Source organism: Miniopterus natalensis, chromosome 4 (genome assembly GCF_054644295.1).
Source record: "Miniopterus natalensis isolate mMinNat1 chromosome 4, mMinNat1.hap1, whole genome shotgun sequence".
In the NCBI taxonomy this organism is placed as follows: domain Eukaryota; kingdom Metazoa; phylum Chordata; class Mammalia; order Chiroptera; family Miniopteridae; genus Miniopterus; species Miniopterus natalensis.
In genome coordinates this window covers 39602637-39624345 of record NC_142084.1, presented here as the reverse complement: position 1 = coordinate 39624345, position 21709 = coordinate 39602637, and the positions used below count along the sequence as shown (strand labels likewise).

At 40.5% G+C, this 21709-nt stretch overlaps 1 protein-coding gene across 4 annotated transcripts in view; it reads right to left on the bottom strand.

Moving 5' to 3' along the window:
- The window catches only part of SMAD1 (SMAD family member 1), a 64898-nt gene that overhangs the window by 2637 nt on the left and 40552 nt on the right, over positions 1-21709 (bottom strand). For 3 of the 4 annotated variants that reach the window (XM_087816501.1, XM_016206911.2, XM_016206910.2), the window contains exons 3-6: positions 14299-14556; positions 11645-11761; positions 8072-8293; positions 1924-2180 (exon numbers count right to left, since the gene is read on the bottom strand). In XM_087816501.1, the coding sequence (XP_087672627.1) occupies positions 1924-2180; positions 8072-8293; positions 11645-11761; positions 14299-14556 (854 nt within the window). The remainder of the gene's footprint in view (positions 1-1923; positions 2181-8071; positions 8294-11644; positions 11762-14298; positions 14557-21709) is intronic. The other variant, XM_087816502.1, reaches the window with a different exon arrangement.

Sequence of the window (21709 nt, the reverse complement as noted above, 5' to 3'; positions counted from 1 at the left end):
AGCATCCTGAAGCTAGAGACTTCAGGTGCTTTTTCATCTTTGTATTAATTCTCTGCAATAGTGCTCAAAGTAGTTGCTGAATGAATAAAATCTAATATATTTTTAGTGCATATCCTTGCATTATAAACACTTTTTATTAGTGTAAAGGGTGTTTTTACATGTGTAAAAGTAAATAATTAAAAACGTGTAAAAGTAAAATAATTAAAATTGATTGGGTAAGCAACATGAAATGAGTTTGAGAGAAAAGCCAATTGAGCAAAAGAGTCATATATTCTTGCAGAGTGGTCCTTTGGCAATAACAGACTCATCCAGGGACCTCAGCAATGACTGCCACAATGCCTGACTCCACGCGCCCATTTTAAATGAAGACCATGAAGATCAGAAAAGAAAAAAAAAATCCCTGTGCCTGAACCACAGGGTTAAAATGGCAGACAGAGCTAGAACCTGTATCTCCTCCTCTCGAGAGGGATTCTTTCCTCCATGTCCACAAAAACAAGCAAACGAAAAACACCGGCTAGTCACTGTCCTAATTTTTAAATTCACTTTAGCCAAAAAGCTAAGTCAAAGATTAGACTTTCATGTTAATTGTGGGTGAGAAAGGTCTTTGCAGTCTCGTGGGTACAAAGCATACAGGTAAACCTCTCCAAAAGGTAAAAAAGCTTCCTTTAATACTAAGAAGGTGCCAGGCTCAGCACTGACAACGTCAAGAATTATGTTTTGAGAAAAACACCACCAAGAGAACATGCTGAAAATCTGCTAATATAACTCAAAGGAGACCAAAAAAAAGATATTCGGGGAAGGATATCTGTGATCTACAGGATGATTAACACAGTCAGGTTCCCAAATTGCCCTTTGTAATAAACACATTATAGAACAGGTTTGACAACAAGTTAGGTGAGCTTCTGAAGAGAGGACATGAAAGGTGGTTGCCTCACCCAAATATATAATTAATTTTGTTTCTCAAGGTAACAGAGGATAAACGTTTAACTTTGAGAATTCAGCGACGAGGCAGTCAGTCACTAGACTAAGCTACTGACTCATGAAATCGAATCAGATATTTAAATTTTTTACATTTCAATGGCATCTTAATTTTTTTTTTTCTTCTCAGAGGTAAAAGAGGAGGCAGCCAGGAGATCAATTATTGTGAGCAATGTCCTTAACCTTCCCCCTCCTCAAACCTTACAATACAGTCTTAGAGCCAAAGCATCTATTTATCTTCGGGCAAAGGCCTTATTAACTTCTGCATGAAAAGAAAATCACAGGGTTTACTGGAACCACTAAAAAACCTGACCAGTCAAATATAAATCCCAGTGCGATGAACTTTTATTTTTACAAAAAGATTACTTGCTTGTTGTTAAAACAAAAGCAAGGGGTGTCATCATTATAGAAGTACTGAAAACACAGTATGAAAAGAAAAGGAAGGGGGTGTGTTTACTGAATTGTTCTAAGACAGCCAAGTATTTGAACTATATACATTAAGTGTATCACATAACATGCCGTAATGGTGTTCCAATAGCTGAAATAGCGCTGTTCAAATAAGGAAAAGGTATTAAAGCCTGCTACTGGTGACACGTAACACACACTCTCGTATATCCCAATGATGCAGTGAGTCCTCGATGTCCTGTGACTTGAAGTGAAATGCTGTATAACAAAATCAGTGTTATCACAGGGTAACTGACATAAACAAGAGTTAAGTCCCTATGGTGTCTTGTCAATGTCGTAACAAAATGACGTTGAATGAGACGACATTATTCGAGGACCTACTGTACTCTCCTAATAATTGACACCCTTGTTTAAGTTAAAAAATGCCGAGGTAATAAGTGAGCTCCTACGGACACGTATCGAGAAGAGCCGGATTTGTACGCTGGGAGCGAGCACGGCACAGGCGTTGAACTGCAAGCAGAGGGCTCGGAGCTCACTCACCTTCACAAAGCTCATGCGTATAGTGCACATTTTTGTGAGCTCATAGACGGTCTCGAAGCCATGGTTCACAGACTGTGCCAGTAACTGAGCAAATTCCTGGTTATTAAAGATTTTCAAACTACACCCACTGGGGATCTTGCAGACAGTGGTGGGATGAAATCCGTGATGGTAGTTGCAGTTCCGACTTTGCACAAAGATGCTACTGTCGCTGAGGCATTCGGCGTACACCTCCCCTCCAACATAGTACAGATGGACTCCTGTGGGAGGACAGAGACAGTGTGTCACTATCGTCGTTCACGGCTGGAAAGCGTGTGCAGCTCCAATATAGGAGTTCACAAGGATTTACGCTTCGGCTAGTCAGATAAACAGATATTCTCCAAGTCTTGCACAACTGATAGAATCTTAGTTAACTGTATTAGCGAACAGTGTCCGTATGTCACAACATGCACGTCTAGGTTTCTAGGGGGGAAAAATACAACAAAGTCCCTTAAAAATCAGTAGCAAAGTGTAGCAATTTCATTCTGATAAGCGTTTAATGCCCTGTTCGGCCATGGACGGAAAGCCTAGTCCCACTTTAAAAATACAGCACAGTAAAGCTGGACTTTATTACGGGATCCTGCGCGTATTCACCTCACAGCTCACTTGCGTTTATGTCACAGCTAAGCTGTTTGAAAATTTTTAGGGTAGGAGAAGGGGGGATTGAGACGTAAAGGAACCAGGAAACCACAGGTGGAGGAAGTACTGCTGAGAGCTGTAAGATGTAAGGTCCAGGAAAAAAATCAACTAGAAAAATAATTCGAACTGTGTGGAATCTGATCTCGCTGAACTACCATCTGCTCCAAACTTCTTCCTGTGAGATCCAGAGTGCCAGGAGTGTAGGAAATTGATCTAACCCAGCCTTTTAAAAGAGGAAAGGGGGGAAAAAACCATTCTGACAAAGCCTCACTGCATTTACGGAGATTACTTTATTACAGGCCACCAAGCAAACTGAGTCCCATCCCAGGTGGCTTTAAACGATCTATCTACCTTGTGGGTAACTCTTGCATGGTTTATTTAGTGCTAAAACTATCATCTCATACAAAATATTATGTGTTGTGTGTACATGTGCACACATGGCTGAGACTTCTGTAACGATGAAACAGCTGCAGGAGCAAATGTCCATTTTTCTGTCTGATGCAGAGAAAACAACTTAAGAGTCTGTGTTCTGGGTGTGTTTTTTACTTGATTATAAGAATGAGAAATTTTCATCTTAGAAAATTTGGAAAGTAAAACAAAATACAAAGCAGAAAATATTTTCATTTCTTTAGTGACCTAGAGGCAAGAATTGTTAACAGCTTGACGCACTGTATGAGGTTTCAAGTATCATTAAACTTTCTCTGCAAACATCTGAAGTATCTACATGACTATGGATACAACCATTTATTTAACGATTCTCCCATTACTGGGCCATTGTGTTCACACTAAGTTTCTGCTATAATAACAATGCTATGATACATGTCTCTGGATCATTTTTTATAATATCCTTAGGAGAGATTCCTGGAAGTTAAATCATTGGATCGAACACTTGTGATTCACTTTGCCAAATGACTTTCCAGAATGCTTCTATCAATTTACACCCTGCTCACCAGCAGTGTACTTTCTCATATCACCCATGCCAGTATTGAGTCTGAGTTTAAAACAAAAACAAAACTTCCCTAATTAAGAGCTGAAAAACAATACTGTTTTAATTTGCACGTGAGGCTGGTATGATCATTTCATATGTTTATTAGCCATCTGTAGTCCTCTTATGAATTTATTGTTCATATTTCTCACCTATTTATCTTGCCAAGGTTCTAGTATTCTTGTTTTTTATGAACTGCACATATAATTTATTTGTTTCCTCATTAGTCCTTTGTCTTTTAATTTTGTCTATGTACTTTTTTAACCTACAGAAGTTAGAAGTCTTTAAGTAATCAAATCTCTTGTGATCTTTTCTGTTGCTTTATATAAGGCTTAGAAAATTTCTCTCTCTCTGATCAATCAAATAAATTTTCTTCTAACTTTTTTATAGCTTGACTTTAAAAAAAGTTCAACGCATTAATCTATCTGCATATATGGAATGAGGTCAGGGTTTCTGCCTCTAGCCTCACCCCAAAGCTAGCTTTGTTACTGCAGGCCCATTAGAAGAAGACTCTACTGATCTGTTATACTTCACTTAACATACATTAAATTTTAAAACACAGTATAGTCTGAGTTTGTTTATTCTACTGTTTTGTCTACACACTGATTTAATTGTAGTGTCATAATGTTTTATTTACCCTAATACCAAATACATTTTCTTTGCTCTTCCATTTAAAAAATTTAGCTATTTTCACCTGTTTATAATATTCAGAAAATATTTTCCAACTTTCAAAAAACATTACGTTGTGATTCTGAAGTGGATTGTTTTAAACTACAAATTAAATTAGGAAAAATGAATATTCTCAAAATGTTTTCACAATATTAGGCCTTCTCTTTAAGGAACACAGACTGTTTATTTATTCAAATTCTCTTTCTCTTGCAGTGAAATTTGGTTTTCTTTACATAAATCTCATATATGGCTGGTTCAGATTACTTTCAACATATTTATGCTTTCTGTTGCTATTAGGAATGTAATTTTCCCCTCTGGTATATTTTCTAACTGGTTATTGCCAGATAAAGGAAACTGACATATAATTTCTAAAAATAGATTAATTGGAGGTTTCTAGATAAATAATCATATCCTTTGAATGGACACAATGACCATAAGTAATACTGACATATGGGCGAAGGAGGGAGGCACTCATGAGCTTCTGGCATGAGTGGAAATTAATAAAAGCTTCCTGGAAAATAATTTAGCAAAATACATCAAGAGTTTATAACCTACTAATTTTACTTAAAGAATCGATTCCCCCCACAAATCCCAAGAATATTAGCAACCAATTAATCATATCATCTGTAAATAATGATCATTTTGGCTTATTTCCATTATCTGTAATTCTACAATAGTCAAGGCATCTGGAACAATTTTAAATAACAGCATTCCCAGAATTCTTATCTTCTTCCTAATTTTTAATAGGAATGTCCCAGAGTACAACGGCATTTTACTACTTTGGGGCAATGGCCAACTTTAGAACTTAATGAAAAATAGGTCCCTCTGTCCCAAATGTATGCAAAATTGTGTTTATCTACAATTTCAAGGGTTTACAGACCACAGAAAGATATTTATACGTTATGAACCTAAGTCCTAGCATTTCATCATTACATGTGTAGCTTAGGGACTATCTATCAATTCCTGCTTTAAGAGTTCTTTGTGGTTTTTTGTTTTTTTCAAATGTTTTTATTGATTTCAGAGAGAGGAAGGGAGAGGGAGAGAGAGACAGAAACACCAACAATGAGAGTCACTGACCAGCTGCCATCTGCACACCCCCCCCCGGGGATCGATCCCTCCACCCGGCATGTGCCCTGATCCGGGAGGGAACTGGGGCCTCCTGGTTCATAGGTTGATGCTCAACCACTGAGCCATGACTGCCAGGTTCTTTTTTTTTTTTTTCTGGATTAAATGTTAAACTTTATCTCAAATGTCTTTTAAGCATCTACTAAATAACCTTTTAATTTGGTCCTCTGTTCTAAATTTCATAGGTCATTTAAAAAATTTTTTACTCTGGAAATAATTTCAAACTTATAGAAATAGAAAATCAGATCAAAGACTACTCATCCCCACATAACCTTCACCCAGGTTTATCTATGGTGACAATTTACTCCAAGTGCTTTATCGTTAGCATCTCCCTCCCCCCTTCTTCTACACACACCCATTCACACATACATGCATATGCATATGCGTACATATATATATTCTAACCCAGGATTGTTTTAGATCGATACATATGCACAGGGTGAGGCAAAAGTAGGTTTATAGTTGTGAGTCCACAGACACTGAGTTTATTCTTGTATTACTACTTATTATTGTATTATTTATTTGTATTACCACTGTAAACTTACTTTTGCCCCACCCCATGTGTGTGTGTGTGTGTGTGTAAATAAAATTTCTTCCTGAACCCTTTACTTCATCATGGCCCTTTACCCCTAAATATTTAGGTGTGCATTTCCTAAGAGTAGGCATATTCTCCTACACAGGCACAGTACATTAGCGATGCCAGCACGTTTAACATTCATATAATGCTTTAATCTACCACTCATATTCTAGTTTTGCCTGTTGACCCCAATAATGCCCTTTAAAGTATTTTTCCCCCTGGCTGGTACAGGATCATATCCAGAGTCAGGTTATAACACTGAGCTATCGTATCTCTTTAACCTCTTTTAATTTGGAACAGTCTCATGCCTTTGTCTTTGACGATGGTATTTTGGCAGAATACAGTCCCTCACCTGAGGATATTTTTTCCATTGCTTTTCAGAGAGAGTAGAAGGAAGGGGAGAGAGAAACATCAATGTGAGAGAGATACATCGACTGTTTGCCTTCCACACGCGCCCCAAATGTGGGCGAGGAGTGAGCCTGCAACCCAGGTACATGCCCTTGACAGGGAATCGAACCCACGACCCTTTGGTGTACAGGCCGATGCTCTAACCACTGAGCCACAGCAGCCAGGGCCCTCCTCACCCTTTTTAATAGAATGCTCCTTATTTTGGATTTGCCTGAAGTTCCCTGATTATTAGATGCAGATCTGCATTCTCAGCTGGAACTCTGCATAGGTGATGTTATTTCCTTCTCAGGCTATCACATCTGGAGGTATATCATATCCATCTGTCTCTCACTGGTGATGATAATTCTGATCTCCTAGTCAAGATGTTGTCCGATTCCTCCACTGTATAATTACTGATCTGCATTCTCCCTTGAAATGAATGGGCTGTCTGTGAAGAAATACTTTAAGACCATGCACACATCCTGACTCTCATTTAAAAAATCCTCTCTATATTTAGCATCCATTGGTGATTGTTGCCTGATGGCTATGAAATGATAACTTTCCAACTCTAACGCTCACTCTACATTTACCAATCAGCCTTCCCCATTCATTTATTCATCTATTCATTACTGGCATGGACTTCTGAATAACTATTGCTTTTCAGTGGTTTAAAATTCATTACTGTACTTAATTATTTTGGTGCTCAAATTATCCTAGAGTTGGCCAGTGAAAGTCCCTCCAAGTTGGCTCCTGTGATATGCCCCCATCATTTCCATAAGCATTTCTTTACTTTCTGACCCAACAGAATGTTCCAGGCTCACTTTGTGCGGCCTGTCCCAGCCTCGGCGTCAGCCCTTTCTCCAAGGAGTCCTGGCTCCTCTTAGTGGGAAATGGTATTAGAGGCGTCTCACTAGATGTGCTCACTGCTACGAGGTATCTTTGCTCTTGGCGCTTTCAGCAGACAGATCAGAAACTATCTGCACATACACACACATCGACATATGCACACACATACAGGAGATCATAAACATGCATGTGCACATACATATACATGTTATTAAAATCATGATTTCACACTGATACTTCCATAGGTTTTATTTATTTCCCCTCCTCCATGCGTGTATGTCTCTTATTTCCCAGTGAAAACCCAGGCTCCTAACATCACATATCCAATATTAATCTTATAATAGACTCTAAGCGTTTCAGAAAGGTTTCATTCATGCTGCTGCTAAATAATCAAAGTCTACTACAAACAGTTCAGGGTTTGCTTACAATCACTCTACCCTACCTTGCCCAGACTGAGGATATATAGGTAAGTACTATACTTATAAATTGTTTTTGGATTATTTCATTCTTTTCTTCCCCCCCAGTGAGGTATGACATTCACCTGAAACACATTAGGTTTATTTATTTAAATTTGCTTTTAGTTCCAAGTTGTAAGTAATTTTTTAACAGCGATCCTATCCTGCAGCAAAGCACAAGGTAGACCAGTGCTCCCGAATAGCAAGTCACTCTTTCTGCTAATTACTACTAATTATTATGTGTTGGCAGACCACAAAAATCACTGATTGGAAGGTGAACTTCCTGGTAATACACATTGGAAAAATATTTACAAACTGTAGCACGTACGTATTATCTGGCGTTGCTATACTAGTTTGCTACAGGAAAGACGAGGCAGCTCTGGGGGAACAGGGACACACCAGCCAAAGGAGGTTAAAGTGCACACTCACCTTTTCCAATGTGCCGCCTCGTGTTTTCAATGGTGGAATTCCGATTAACGTTGGAGAGCAGCCCAAGGCAGAAGCGGTTCTTATTGTTGGAAGGATCGGTGAAACCATCCACCAACACGCTTGTGGAGGAGGCATGGAACGCCTCTCCCACGCGGTTATTGAGCTCATAGTAGACAATAGAGCACCAGTGTTTCGGTTCCTCATAAGCAACCGCCTGAACATCTGTAAGAAAGAAAAGCTTATAGTCAACCACGGTGAGTGCCCTGGGCTCCCAAAAGCTGAAACTGCTGTAACAAACACTGGCTCAGGATCATGGAATGAAGGTAAGGAGAAGCAACTGCTATTTGAACGTGCAGACTTTATCTCTGATGCCTAAAGCAGGTATTCCTTTCTAAGCGCGACATTCTTTCATTGGAAAACAATTTTCTCTAATTACCGTCAGATAACCAAAATGCCAGCTAAGCAAGCATCCCCACAGCGTTTGCCGAACACTCACAATACCCTCTGTCCTAGGCCAAAATGGAAATCACCCCCATTACAGACCCTGGCTCACCATCTAAAGAAAGGCAACAAGTGGTAAGTGAGCTGAAAAAACAAGGGGGGAAAGAACAATAGAGCACGGGAAATACGCCAAAGGTGCTGGCACGAACAGGAATTACTTTCAACAGAGCCTTAGTATGCCGATGCCTTTTCAAAGCAACGAAAATCAGTTTCTAATTATTGATAAGAAGTTCCTTTACTTCACGTTAAGTTGCCAATAACTATCACAGCTCCAGCTCTGCTCCAGCCCCCAAACTCAGGAAGAAATCTTGCCAGCTGGCCAGTTCGTACAGAATGAATCATATCTCTCTCATCCAGATTTCATGCTAACTTCCTTATATTTGCTTTAAGTCATGCAGAGCAGGTGTGTTTTGTCTCTCCATTCCCAGAATGGGCCAACAATGGAAATTACCCAACTTTACTGACAGGATGCAGCTTGTTAAGTCAAATCTCTTAAGACTAACAAATCTCCAAACAGAACATGCTTCTAAATATTTGCAACTAAAAGGTTCTAAAGATAAGTTCCTCCTGTAGTAAAAGCTCTTATATCACTGTGTTAGAGATTCCAGGAATATGAACCATATATAGCCAGTGTGCCAATACATAATGATCTGAGGTTTATGGTCTTGGGTGTATCGTTGTAAAAAAAAAAAAAAGGAAAGAAAATCCACATTGGAGGCAAGTACTTCTGTGTCCTTAACATCAACCTCCACGATATTCAAATGCACTTTACTTTAGAATTCAGTACAGAAAACAAGGCAAATGATCACGATGAAAACAGCCACAGAAAAGACGAAATACTGCCATTTGTGACAACGTGGATGGACCTTGAGAATATCATGCTAAGCAAAGTCAGTCAGATAGAAGTTAAGAACCACATGATTTCAACCGTATGTGGGATATAAAACTGAAAGCTAAAAAATGAACAAAGGAAAACGAACGAACAGAAACTCATAGACACAGAGAACAGTATGGTGGTCACCAGAGGGAAGCAGGTGGGGGTAGTAAAGGGTAAAGGGGGTCAAATATACGGTGACAGAAGGAGATCTGACTTTGGGTGGTGGGCACACAATACAATTTACAGGTCATGTATCATAGAAATGTACACTTGAAACCTATATTATCTTATTAACCAATGTCACCCCAATACATTTAATAAAAAAGGAAAGAAAACCACACAAACATTAACTGCTTATTAACTGAAGCAGGTGAGCCGAAAACACACACCATCTTCCCTGTTTGCTAAGCTTCTATCCCTTGTCGATTTGCTATATTTCAAAGAGCAAAATTCTAGCGATTTACAAGTGCCAAATCTTAAAGGAGGCTGCAACACTGTTAACAGAAGGCTTTATCAGCTTTTAGGGTTGTTCAAAATACTTTCATCTAGGTTGGAGGTTGATGATTCCTCCCCCCCCCCCCCATAAAAGGCCAGAAAGGTTTTGTAAACCTTGTGGTCTCTATTGCAACTATTCAACTGTACCCCAGTAGAGCAACAGCAACCACAGGTAATATGTAATGAATGAACACAGTGTGTTCCAATAAAGCTTTATTTATAAAAACAGGCAGAGTATGAATTGGCCTGCAGGCTGTAGTTAGCTGACCCCTGCTCTAATCAGAAAACCATCCCAAATAAAACCACCACCATCACAAAAAGGCCCACGCTCCTTCCTCATGAAAATATTAACTATAAACTTATTCTAATGGGGAAAAATTTTAAAGGTCAATTTCCTGAAATGAGATATTTTAGGCTTAACAACAACAGCTACAGGTCTACATGCTCATAACTGTATATGCTATGTATATGCTGTGCCCATTCTTTTCTGCTATCCTGTTCCCCAAATAAAAATCCCAAAGATGGTTGAGACAGCTCTTTTCTCCAACGAGAATCTTTATTGGCTCATAATTATATGTTTGAGAGGATGTTCAGATCACAGGAGCCAACAAAATAGGTATGAAAATTGTTTATAGATTAAAAAGGTATGCATTCCAATTTATGACACTGCACATCCCAGAAAGGTTCTTTGAATTCATCGTCAAATGCTAAAAACGTCAAAAACACAAGCAAGTCTGACAAAGTGTGAGGTATCCCCAATTTTAATAAAAAGGTTGATGAGAATGACCTAAGACATACCTATAGTATCTGAATTGCATTTTAACTTCAATGTTTACACAAATTCAAAGACCCAGGCCATGGGCCAAGTGTACCTGTGAATCACCTTCCTCCACGAGAGGTTTTTGGGAGCAGCTTTACTCAACAGCATGGTTGACTTCTTACCAATGCTCGGAGATCTCCCCAGCACTTTGTTACCTGGGCTCCCTGCTCCCTCATGCACTGCAGCCCTGGAGCAATGCGTCCTCCCCTCCTCTCCTCCCCTCCATCACTGCCAGGAGTATGCAGAGCTGCAAACAGATCCACCCTCTACTAAAGAGGGAAAGAAATGCTTGTCCTGCTTCAAGTTCTTCCAGGTGAGAACAGGAAAAACGTGCCTCAATTCCTTTTCTGCAGCGAGGTTAGAAACAAATACGAACGGCAAGAAAAAAAAACAAAAGCCACTGATTTGTCCCAGCTGCAGTAATACATAAACGAGGGCTAGAAAGTAGACTGGGTTTATGAATATCTATCCTAACTGCAAAAGAACCTTCTGGAAAGCCTTGTTATATGAGCTGCTAAATTTGGAAATCACCAGTGGAAACTCCACTTCAGTACTGTTATGCTCACTGTTTCTCAATACCCCTCTGTCCTTTACTTAAAAATATTCTTTTATCACCAATTCTAAACTACTAAGTATTGACGTTCTCAACAGATGAGCGCTCAGTTACGCATAGGCCTTCATCAGTTAAATCAGCGTGCTGTTCTTCATGTAAGACTTGCCTATAATCCAAAGAACTGTTTCTACAGAGCTTCCCTTATTGTATTTTATCTTTCTCAAATAGGTATCTTTTTAAAGACTAGTAAAATTTTGTGAGAGAAAGCAACATTTGGACAGATAAACTTGAGACCTTAAAAAGGGAAAAAGCAGCTATTCATTTTACCTCCTCTGCTGATTTCCGAGGGCAGTGAAGGTGCCATCATGTTTGTGTCCATTGGCTGAGAGCCATCCTGGGTCATGGGGTCTTCAGGAGGCAGGTAAGCAGGTGGGGGCGTATCAGCTACAAAGTTAAAAAAAAAACAAAACACACCTATTTTTTAATTCTTAATAAACATATACACTTAAAACATACATATTCTCTTCTGTGCTGAAATTCTTAAAGAGATTAAGTTGCCATTTCAACCTCCCCATCTGAAGGCTGGAGGCCACAGACGCTGGACTTGCTGTGCACTTTCTGAAGATCACTACCATCTCATGATCTGATTTTAGTAAAAATTCAGTGGGAGGAAAAGCCTTACGTGCCAGTTCTGGAAGTTGTCTGCCTGTGCGGGATTGTGCCATTGTAAAACAATCAGATGCGCGTTTAAACCATCTTTAGTACAACCCACGCTGAACGGACCTCTGCATTTCCATTTCACTGGTGGGTGGAAAACCTTTGAAAGCCACAGAAGACTTCTTAAAAAAAGGGAATTCAGGGTCTCTTACATTAATCCTATGGGCTCTTAGGAATCACCGAGTTTCATTACAGTCAACTTCCTGACTTAAACTTAATTTCCCAAAACTTCAGGCAATGTTAGGACTACCTTCTCCCTACCCTCTTAAATAATCCCTAATTTTAAAATCCCTAGTAGCAAAATAATGGAAAACAAATCAGTTTATCACAACTATCTTCTATTTCAGAATTCATATAGATGTTTCTTCTGGAAAGTCATAGTCAGCTGGCAATTAAGAGGCAAACAATATTTTATTGATTTCTGAAACAAAGAACATAACACAAGTCTTCTGTTTTCTTAAAGAAAATAAAGGGCATGGGTTTCCCAAAAACAAGTTCCTCACTGGCTAGTGTGAGGTCATGTGGCACATACAGCAGAGCAGGGAACAAAGTCTCACCTTAGGGAAATACGAGTAACTTAGGTCCTTCCTCTAGACTCCCCTCAGGGAAACCATCAAATGCAAATACTAATAGGGCTCCACTAGAGTTCCCCAGCGATTTCTAAGACCGACTCTTCAGCTGAATCACAGCACCTAGTGACTTCCACGGTCCAGCTGTTAACGAGCAGGAGCTCATGGCACAAACAGGGCTGTGGGGACCTTATCTGGGTGCCTTTTCCACCCTTTCTCCAGCTTCTTTTAATTTGGCTTCTTCCCTGCAGCTGGAACACTAACTTGGCTTTCCTTCCAGCCAGGAAGGAAGACAAAAAGCCTCCTCTGAGACCAAATTCAATACATTTCTGCAAATGCGCAGGTAAAAATTTCATGGGCAACCTATGGAATCGGCACCACCGAGAGGGGCCAGATAACCACTGGTGGTGTCCACCGTTCCCACGAGTACCTCCTCCCACCCCGGCAACTATCTCTTCTCCGTATTTCCCCTCCTTGGCCCATGCTTTATTTCCTGACAGCAGGGAAAGAAGTGTAAATTCAAGCACTAATCTTCCATTTTTTCATTCTCGGGCCCACCCTGGCTTTGCCACTGCTCAAAAAGCTTCCTGAAATGGTCTCCTCCCCACCAGCCTGTTCATCAAACCCAACGGGTCTGGAAGGGAGTGGATGGGGTGGACAGGAAATCATTGTATTATATTAGCTTGATTTTTAAACTAATCAATCTCCCACCCTCATTCTAAACAGTTTTGGATTGAAAAACAAACCAAACAAGGCAAAGTAACGAGGTTTAGAATAAAAGGAAGAAAGAGATACATCATCAAAAGATAGCAATATCAAGTGTGACCGCTTTTCAGTTTTTGAGGACATACCGGCACGGATGTCAAATTCAAATTACTTAAAAAATATTTTGGTCACCCAATGAACATGCTTGCCCACTCATTCACAGGGGTCAAGTATACAGATGCCAAGTATGTCTTTATTTAGAATATGTTTCTTGAGGTCTACTGGCAAGAAATTTGGTACTAATCGTTTTTGTTCTCTGAGGTGCGGGCTTATTAACCTATTAACTTGAAAAACAAAACGTCCTAATTAATCATTTATTCTGATAAATATTACACCATCAGTTAAGTCTAAAAGAGGAAGATAATTGTTTTCTGTCTCTGCTAAGTTAAACAAGCAGATGGTTTCCAGTACTTCTGTTGCAATTCCTTTGTTGTTAAAGTATATGTTTCTTGGGATTACATCACCACTTAAATGAATTTAATTAAGTGGGGGGCTGTGATTCCCTCAGGAAGTATCTTTTCTGAGGTTGCACTTACAGCAGGTTTGTTTTTCCATGTATGAAATGATGCTGATGGAGGCTGTGCTTCTCCTAAAGCAAATGCGTGCAATACACTATTTTCCCCCCTCTTTTATCAAGAGCAGAGGCTCTTAACAACGATGCCACTCCCAGAAGGATGCAGCTGTTTTGAAACCCTTCAGAATAAAAAATAAAATGTATTCAAGCACCTGTGCCCGACGAGTAGAACAGGACATGTGCTTACTGCTTAGCTACGAGGTCTCCTTTCGCCCACAGTCCAGTCCTGAGGCCCCGAGCACAGGGGCCCGGGGCGGAGCGGAAAGGCTCCCCATCCAGGGGCGCCAGCTGCTCCCCGACACTGTGATAACACCGTCCGCCCCGACCACAGAGCATCACCCAGCAGTGCCACCTACCCGGCATCTGGAAGGGGCTTCCTGGGTCTGAGCTGGTGGGAGAGTGCGGGTAGGTGCTGCTGCTGCTGCCGGGAGAGTTGGGGTAGCTGCTGCCGGGGGAATGCGGGAACGGGTGGCTGTTGGGCTGCTGGAAAGAATCCGGGAAGGTGGCGTTGAGTGGCATGTGAGGCTCGTTTTGTCTTAGGTCGCGGAACTGAGCTAAGAGGCTGTGCTGAGGGTTATATTCGCTGTGCCTTGGGACCAGCACTGGAGGAAGAACTGGAAAAACAAGAAGAGGAAACAAAAGGACAAAAATGAGAATGATGAAAATTCATAATAATGCCGCAATAAAGTCGAAACGTGATCTGTAAGTAACAAATTATCTGAATGCTGCCCTGCTGCCAACTCTGGGAACAAATGCAGTAAAAAATACCATCTCCTTAGACTCACTGACGATTTACGCCTGAGACGAGCGGCAGTGACAAACTGTCCGGGGAAAGTCTGCAAAATACATTCTTTTAGGTTAAAATATTATGGCTCTCCTATTCTTAATTTTTTTCATTTACTATAAACCAGAGCACAATTAAGAACATGTCATCATCGATGAGTCCACTTTACATCCCTGGCTGATAAGATTTTACATTTAAGAGTTAATAATATTTATTGAATGATATGAATTATTCACCATACATGTTTTAAATGAAAACTCCATTATAATCTTATGGGACCACCGACGTATTGTGTGGTCCGTAGCAGACTGAAAAGCTGTTATGTGGTGCGTGACTTTACCTTATGAATGTCTTTTCTCTAAGGATCTTAATGTATTTACCCACTTTTCAGTCATCGTTATCATTACCTGAGAGGTTAAAAAAAAAAAAAGAAATTTCATACACCCCACATTTTGCTAAGTGAATACTTAAAACCAAAAATGCTTATAGCAGTAAAGAAGGAAAGAAAACAACTCGAGTGGGTCCTAAAAGCTCTATGTTAGAAACCTAAGGTGTTAATAATCAGCATGGTCAGACATCTCCAGAGGCAAAGCCACTAGAAATGCAAGGAGAATCAAAGGGAAGGGCTGGTAACAGAGCCCGAGCCAGGGGTTAGATCCTAAGCTTCCTGCCAGGGTCACCAGATGGCTCTTCCCAGTAAGAAAGGCCCTTGAAATCCCGACTGCTCTTGTGGCCTTGGCCGGAAAGACAAAAACAACCCATTTGGTAAACTGTACGGGAGGAGAGAGGAAGGCATCTAAAACCTGCTATTGTTGCTGGGAGTTAGGTTTCAGAATTATTTTCCCAACGAAACAATACTTAGTGGCATTAGGAATTAAGTAGGTTTTTGAGGGATTTCCAGAGAATTTATCCATAATTTCTAACATTTCTACAGAAAAGAAGTGCTCTTAACACTTGGATTATCACTTGTTCATGAGCTGAAAAATGTTAAAATTTACCATACGCTGTGCCTTAAATTTTACACAATCCCGTAGCAATATGATTTCCCTACTTGACCCCTTAGAAGCAAACTTTTTTTAGTATAATAAATAAACGTATTTTCTCTTTAGCACGGTGTTGGAATCTGCCCAAACCAAGTCATCAAAAGAATAACTCCTCCTTCTCCCTTTCAATAGCCACCTGAGGTGTAATTTACTCTGTCTTGTTGAACAAAAAATTCCCCGTAGTCATAATGGCTCCCCCAACGCCAAGAGGAATCTATATTCCAAAATAAACTCATGCTGTGAAATAGTTCAATGCCTTTAAATTACTTATGCAATCAAACATTCTCTTTTCTCTTTTAGCTGCTGTGGCTTAGGTTTTCAGTTTCCAACTTGCCTTTTTTGGTCATCTAGAGATAGCCTCAATTCTGACCGGTACCTTTAAAAGGGGGCAAATATTGGCTTCTGCGCCCCTTCCCACAAAGGCAGTACCAGATAGCAATTTGAATCAACCCTCCATCCTAACCCTTCAGAGGACCCCTAGCCCCCCAACACATGCACACACACAACCCTGCCCTCTCCTTCCTTGCTGTATTCCCTGTTTTTAGCAACTCCTACTGCCTAACAGTTTTAGAAGGGGGAATTTACCTCTTCCCCTCGCAGCAGCAGGCACGCATTTCTGCACCCCGGGGTGATACTCTGCAGTGTTCCTGCAGTAACTCTGTTGTGTGGTGTGCCGTGGTCTGGCTCTTAGGCACGGTGCTGTCCTCAGTGGACATTACAGGTGAGATCAACCAGCTTTTGCTAATGACCTTGGAGAAATGAGCCACCAGCTACAACAAATCAGCATCCTCTAGACGAACTTGACAAGAAAAATGTTTTCCCTCACCTCTAATAATTAAGATGGTTTTGCCACTGTTGACAAAGGCACAGGTATCTTTTAATAAACTTAAAAAATGTACTGAGGTATCACACATTTATACTAAAATGCACAAATCTTCCTATAAATGGAATTGTATATTCGTGTGTCTGACTTCCTTGGTTCAACAGTATGTCTGTAAGACCCACCCATGTTGTGTGTAGCATCTTCTTATACATATATATCACAATTATTTACTCAGTCCTCCCACCTAACCTCCTCCAAGGATAATCAATTTCATTTTTTTTTCTGGTTTATCCTTCCTGTGTTTCTTTTTTTTAAAAATTAAGCACATAGCCTGGCCGGGCGTGGCTCAGCAGTTGAGCATTGACCTAGGATCCAGGCGATCAGGGTTCGATTCCCGGTCAGGGCACATGCCCGGGTTGCGGGCTTGATCAATGACTCTCTCATCATTGATGTTTCTATCTCTCTTGCTCCCTCTCCTCTCTCTGAAATCAATAAAGATATATTTAAAAAAAAAAAAAAAAAGCTTTAAAAAAAAAAATTAAGCACATAAATATATGCTTTCTTATTTCATTTTTATTACTAAAAAGAAAGTCAGCCTACTACATATACTCTTTTTCTCTTTGCTTTTTTCACTATGTCCTAGAATTAGCTTCACTCTAGTTTATAGAGATCTTCCTCATCTGTTTTTACAGCTGATAGCACCGTCATTTATTCAACCGATCGCCATGTGTGGGCATTTAGGTAGTTTACAATATTTTACCATCACGTACAACCCCACAATGAATAAGCCAGTAGGCATATACTGTTGTGCTGTTAAATAAAGGTGTATCTCCAGGGTAAATTCCTAGAAGTGGAAATACTGGGTGAAAGGGTGAATGAAGATATCATTTTGTTATTGCAAAGTACCCCTTACTAGGGCTGTGCATTGTGCATCACCCCCAGCCACGTATGAGAGTGACTTTTGCCCCACAGCTTCCAAAACAGACTATGTTGTCAAGCTTTTGATTGTTTTGGACACTCTGATGGGCAAGAAATAGCATTCGGTGCAATTTTAGTTTACATTCCTTTTTTTTTTTTTAAATATATCTTTATTGATTTCAGAGTGAGGAAGGGAGAGGGAGAGAGAGAGATAGAAACATCAATGATGAGAGTCATTGATCGGCTGCCTCCTGCATGCCCCGCACCGGGGACGGAGCCTGCAACCTGGGCATGTGCCCTGACCAGGAATCAAACCTCCATCTCCTGGATCCTAGGTCAATGCTCAATGGCAGAGCCATGCCGGGCAGGGCTACATTCCTCTTAATATGGTGAAAATTTATTATCTTTTCATGTATTTTGGAGGACATTTTAGTATCCTTTTGTGTGTGTGTGAATTATCTGCTTGTGTCTTTTTTGGTCACTTTTCACTTAAAAATATGTATTAGAGATGTTAACCCACGATGTATTTATATGTTACAAATATTTTATTATAATCTGTCTCTGACTTTGCTTATGTGCAAAAGTTTATGTTTTGGTTGTCAAATTTATCAGTACTTTCTCTTATTGTAAATGGATTTTGATTCATAGAAAGCTTTCTCCTACACCCAGATCGTAAGAAGGAATTCACCCATGTATTCTTGGAGTGCATATACAGTTTCTTATTTTATTTAGAGCTCTGATCCATTTGGAGTTCAGTTTTATTTATAGTAGGAGGAACAGATCTAATTTCATCTTTTTCCAAATGGCTAGCCAGTTGCCCCGACACCATTAAAAAGCCCATCTTTGTACCAGTGACTGAAGATACCACCTTTCTCATAAAGTTCCATACATGTTAGGGTCTATTTTTAGACATTCCATTCCATTCTATTCTCGTCTGTGCCCCAGTACCGCTCTGTTTTAATTATAGAGGCTTTATAGTATGCTTTAATATAGACAGGGCTAGGCCCCTCTCACAGTTCTTTTTCAATGCTGCCTGAGCTTGTTTTCCCACATGAACTTTACTTATCACCTTGTCTACCTCTAGAAAAAAGGAGTATTGGTACTTTAACTGGGAACACATTATATTTATACATTAATTTAATAAGAATTAATATCCTGAAGTGTCCTAGTCAAGAACTGGGAAGGCCTGCTCAAGTCTACTTTTGTGTATTTCAGGAGTGTTCCATAGTTCTGGTCTGTATGAGTTTACGAGGGCTGCCATAACAAAATACCACAAACTGAGTGCTTAAACAACAGAAATTTATTTACTCAAAGTTCTGGTGGCTGGAATTACAAGATCAAGGTCTCTCCTGAGGCCTTTCCTCTTGGCTTACAGATGACCACTCTCTTGCTGTGTCCTCACATAGCTGTTTTTCCCTAGTGTCTCTCTGTATGTCCCTCATCTCTTCTTATAAGGACACCAGTCAGACTGAATTAGGGCTCACTCCAATGGCCTCACTTTAACTTTTTAAAGGCCTTACCTCCAAATACAGTCACATTCTGCGGTACTTATGATTAGGGCTTCAATATATGAAATTTTTTGGGGGGGGGTCCAAAATTTAATCTACAATACTGAATATAGGTTCACCATTTCTTATATTTATTCTTAAGTATTTTATCTTTTCTGTTGCTACTTTAAATGGCATTTTCTCTTCCATTGTATCTTCTAACTGGTAAGATGTGTGTGTGTGTGTGTGTGTGTGTGTGTGTGTGTGCGCCCACGCACACACACATACACACAAGGTTATTGATATTTCTGTTACTTTTATATCCTGCTACCTGGCTGACTCTTGTAGTCTGAGTTAGTTGTACCACCGATTCATTACAGAGTTCTCCAGATAAATGATCATGCTACCAACAAATGGACATAGTTTTAATTGTCCCTTTTCAATTGTTTTCTCTTGTCTAATTGCATTGGCTAATAGTGCCAATATAATGTTAAAAAACAGTAAAGCCAGTAAACTTTCTTATATTTTTTTAAATGTTTTTTCAATTGATTTTTAGAGAGAGAGAAAGGGAGAGGGAGGGAGAGAAAAACATTGATGTGAGAGTGAAACATCGCTTGGCTGTCTCCTGCATGCACCCTACCGGGAATGATCGGCATAGGATAAACTGCATGTGTCTAAGACGTCCAATGTGGTTAGTGTTGGTGTATACTTCTGAAAACATCACCATAATCAAGAAAGAAGCATTAATGTAGAAGAGACACACAGAAGGAAGCCAGTTCAGCAGGGTTAAGCACCCCCCACCCCCACCCCGAAAAAGCTGCTCTAAAATAACAAGGCCTAGGCTCCTCTCACCTGTGTGGCACCTACAGGACAACATAGCTGCTCCCTAGACATTTCTCTCCACCCCCACCTGGTTCTTGTTCTTTTCACTTCAGCAATATTTCAGGGAAGGGGTAATTAAGATATCTGTTTTCTATTGCTGGACAAGGAAAGAATAAACATCCAGACTAATTATCCACGTTTAACCACGCCTGCATGCGATTCTTATTTCTTGGGGCAGGGGGTGACTGCCCAGCTGAAAGAATGAAGATTCAGGTACCACAGGGTAGCACCTAGCTATTTTCCATTACTTCCGTGTCCACGAACACAGGCAACAGCCTGGCACAGTACAGCATAGGGAATACGGTTAATAATAGTGCAATAACTATTTTTTTAAAATGAGGATTTGCAAACTTGACACCTGTCTCAGGTCAGAAACAGGAAGGAAGAGAGGGTGAGGAATGCCTTCCTCTTAATCTTTTCTTCCCATGTGTCAGGTTATTTCTATTTTATGGAAACAGAAATATGGGAGCGCTGAGTCTCCTGGGGCCCACTGCCTTCAGGGCACTGAATAAGTTTGCTCCTACTTGGCAACGTCACAGGAAGGCTGCAGTGTGTAGCTTCCCTGTGAGGGTTGCTCTTACTGGTTAATCTGAATTCAAAGAATCTCCTTTGAAAGAGGAGGCCAATGTTAAAACACTTTCTTTACACCCGTACATTTTATTTGAATCATTTAAAAATCAGACTGTGTGTTTCATTCCTGTATTCTAGGAGTTCTAAACCTGGTAAAAACCCTAAGCTCGTTTCACACCCTCTCCTCAGATATATTCAGGAAAAGAAACAAGGCTCCTCCTCGGGGACTTTACCGCATCTCCCTTTAGTCATTTGGAAACCTCCAATGCTGTATGCCTTTAAAGGGAGGGAAAGCATTCTTCCTTCTTTTCCTGGCCTCTTCAGGAGGGAAAAAAAATCAGATTTCTGCCTTTTCTCAGGGAGGCACCTCTGCTTTTCAAATTGTTTATGCATCTCTTTCGGTTAAAAAAATTAAATCCCTTTTTGGTTAGAACAAAACAACAAACTAAGAAAGTTTCAGGAGCTATTTTCGTTTCAGGAAGCAGTTTCAGGAGACATTTGTGACTCTGCTGCTGGACTGGGCTTTTCTGCGTTGCCAAGGCACAAGGGGAAGGAATGCAAAAGGAACAGCTAAAACTGGAAAGAGGGGCTGAGCTCTGGAGAGCATCCCGTACACCCTCTAGATCTGGGAGCTTTTTCGAAATTTGGAAGCACTGTCTGAAATTCAATCACCAAGCGGTCAGTGGTAAAGTCGTCCAGTAACCAAACTAAGGCCGACAAGTCCCCACCCGGGCTGTGACCCCCCAAATGCTCGTGGACAAGTGTTTTTTTTAAACACAGAAGAAAGTTCTACAGCAAAGCTGCCAGGCCCTTGCCTGCGTTTGCCAACACAGACATAATGAAAAAGAGGCAGCTGCTACCCAGGGGAACATGAACGCTTTCTTATTCCTAAGACTTGGAAAAGGCATTTAGGTAAGGAGTCAAGACACCCTCGCTATGATAACTACTTTTGTGAATTTGAGCAAATCACTTAACTTCTCAAGAGTCTCAACCGCCTCACATGAGAAAGCAAGGGACTTGAACGTCAGGGGGCCTTCTTGCTCTCGGCTGCACAAGTCCCCGGGCTGATGATAAAGCTGCCCCACGTACACGTGCAGCTTCACTGCATACAAAGTTCAGTGCCCGCTGGGTCTCAGGACACGTCACTGAGGCCACCTAGGAGAGAGAAGGTGGCCCTGGGCGAATCAAGAATGGCCCGAGAGCCCGTCCAGCTGCAGCAGTTCTCGTTTGCGGACAGGTTGAAGGGGGCAGGGACATCAA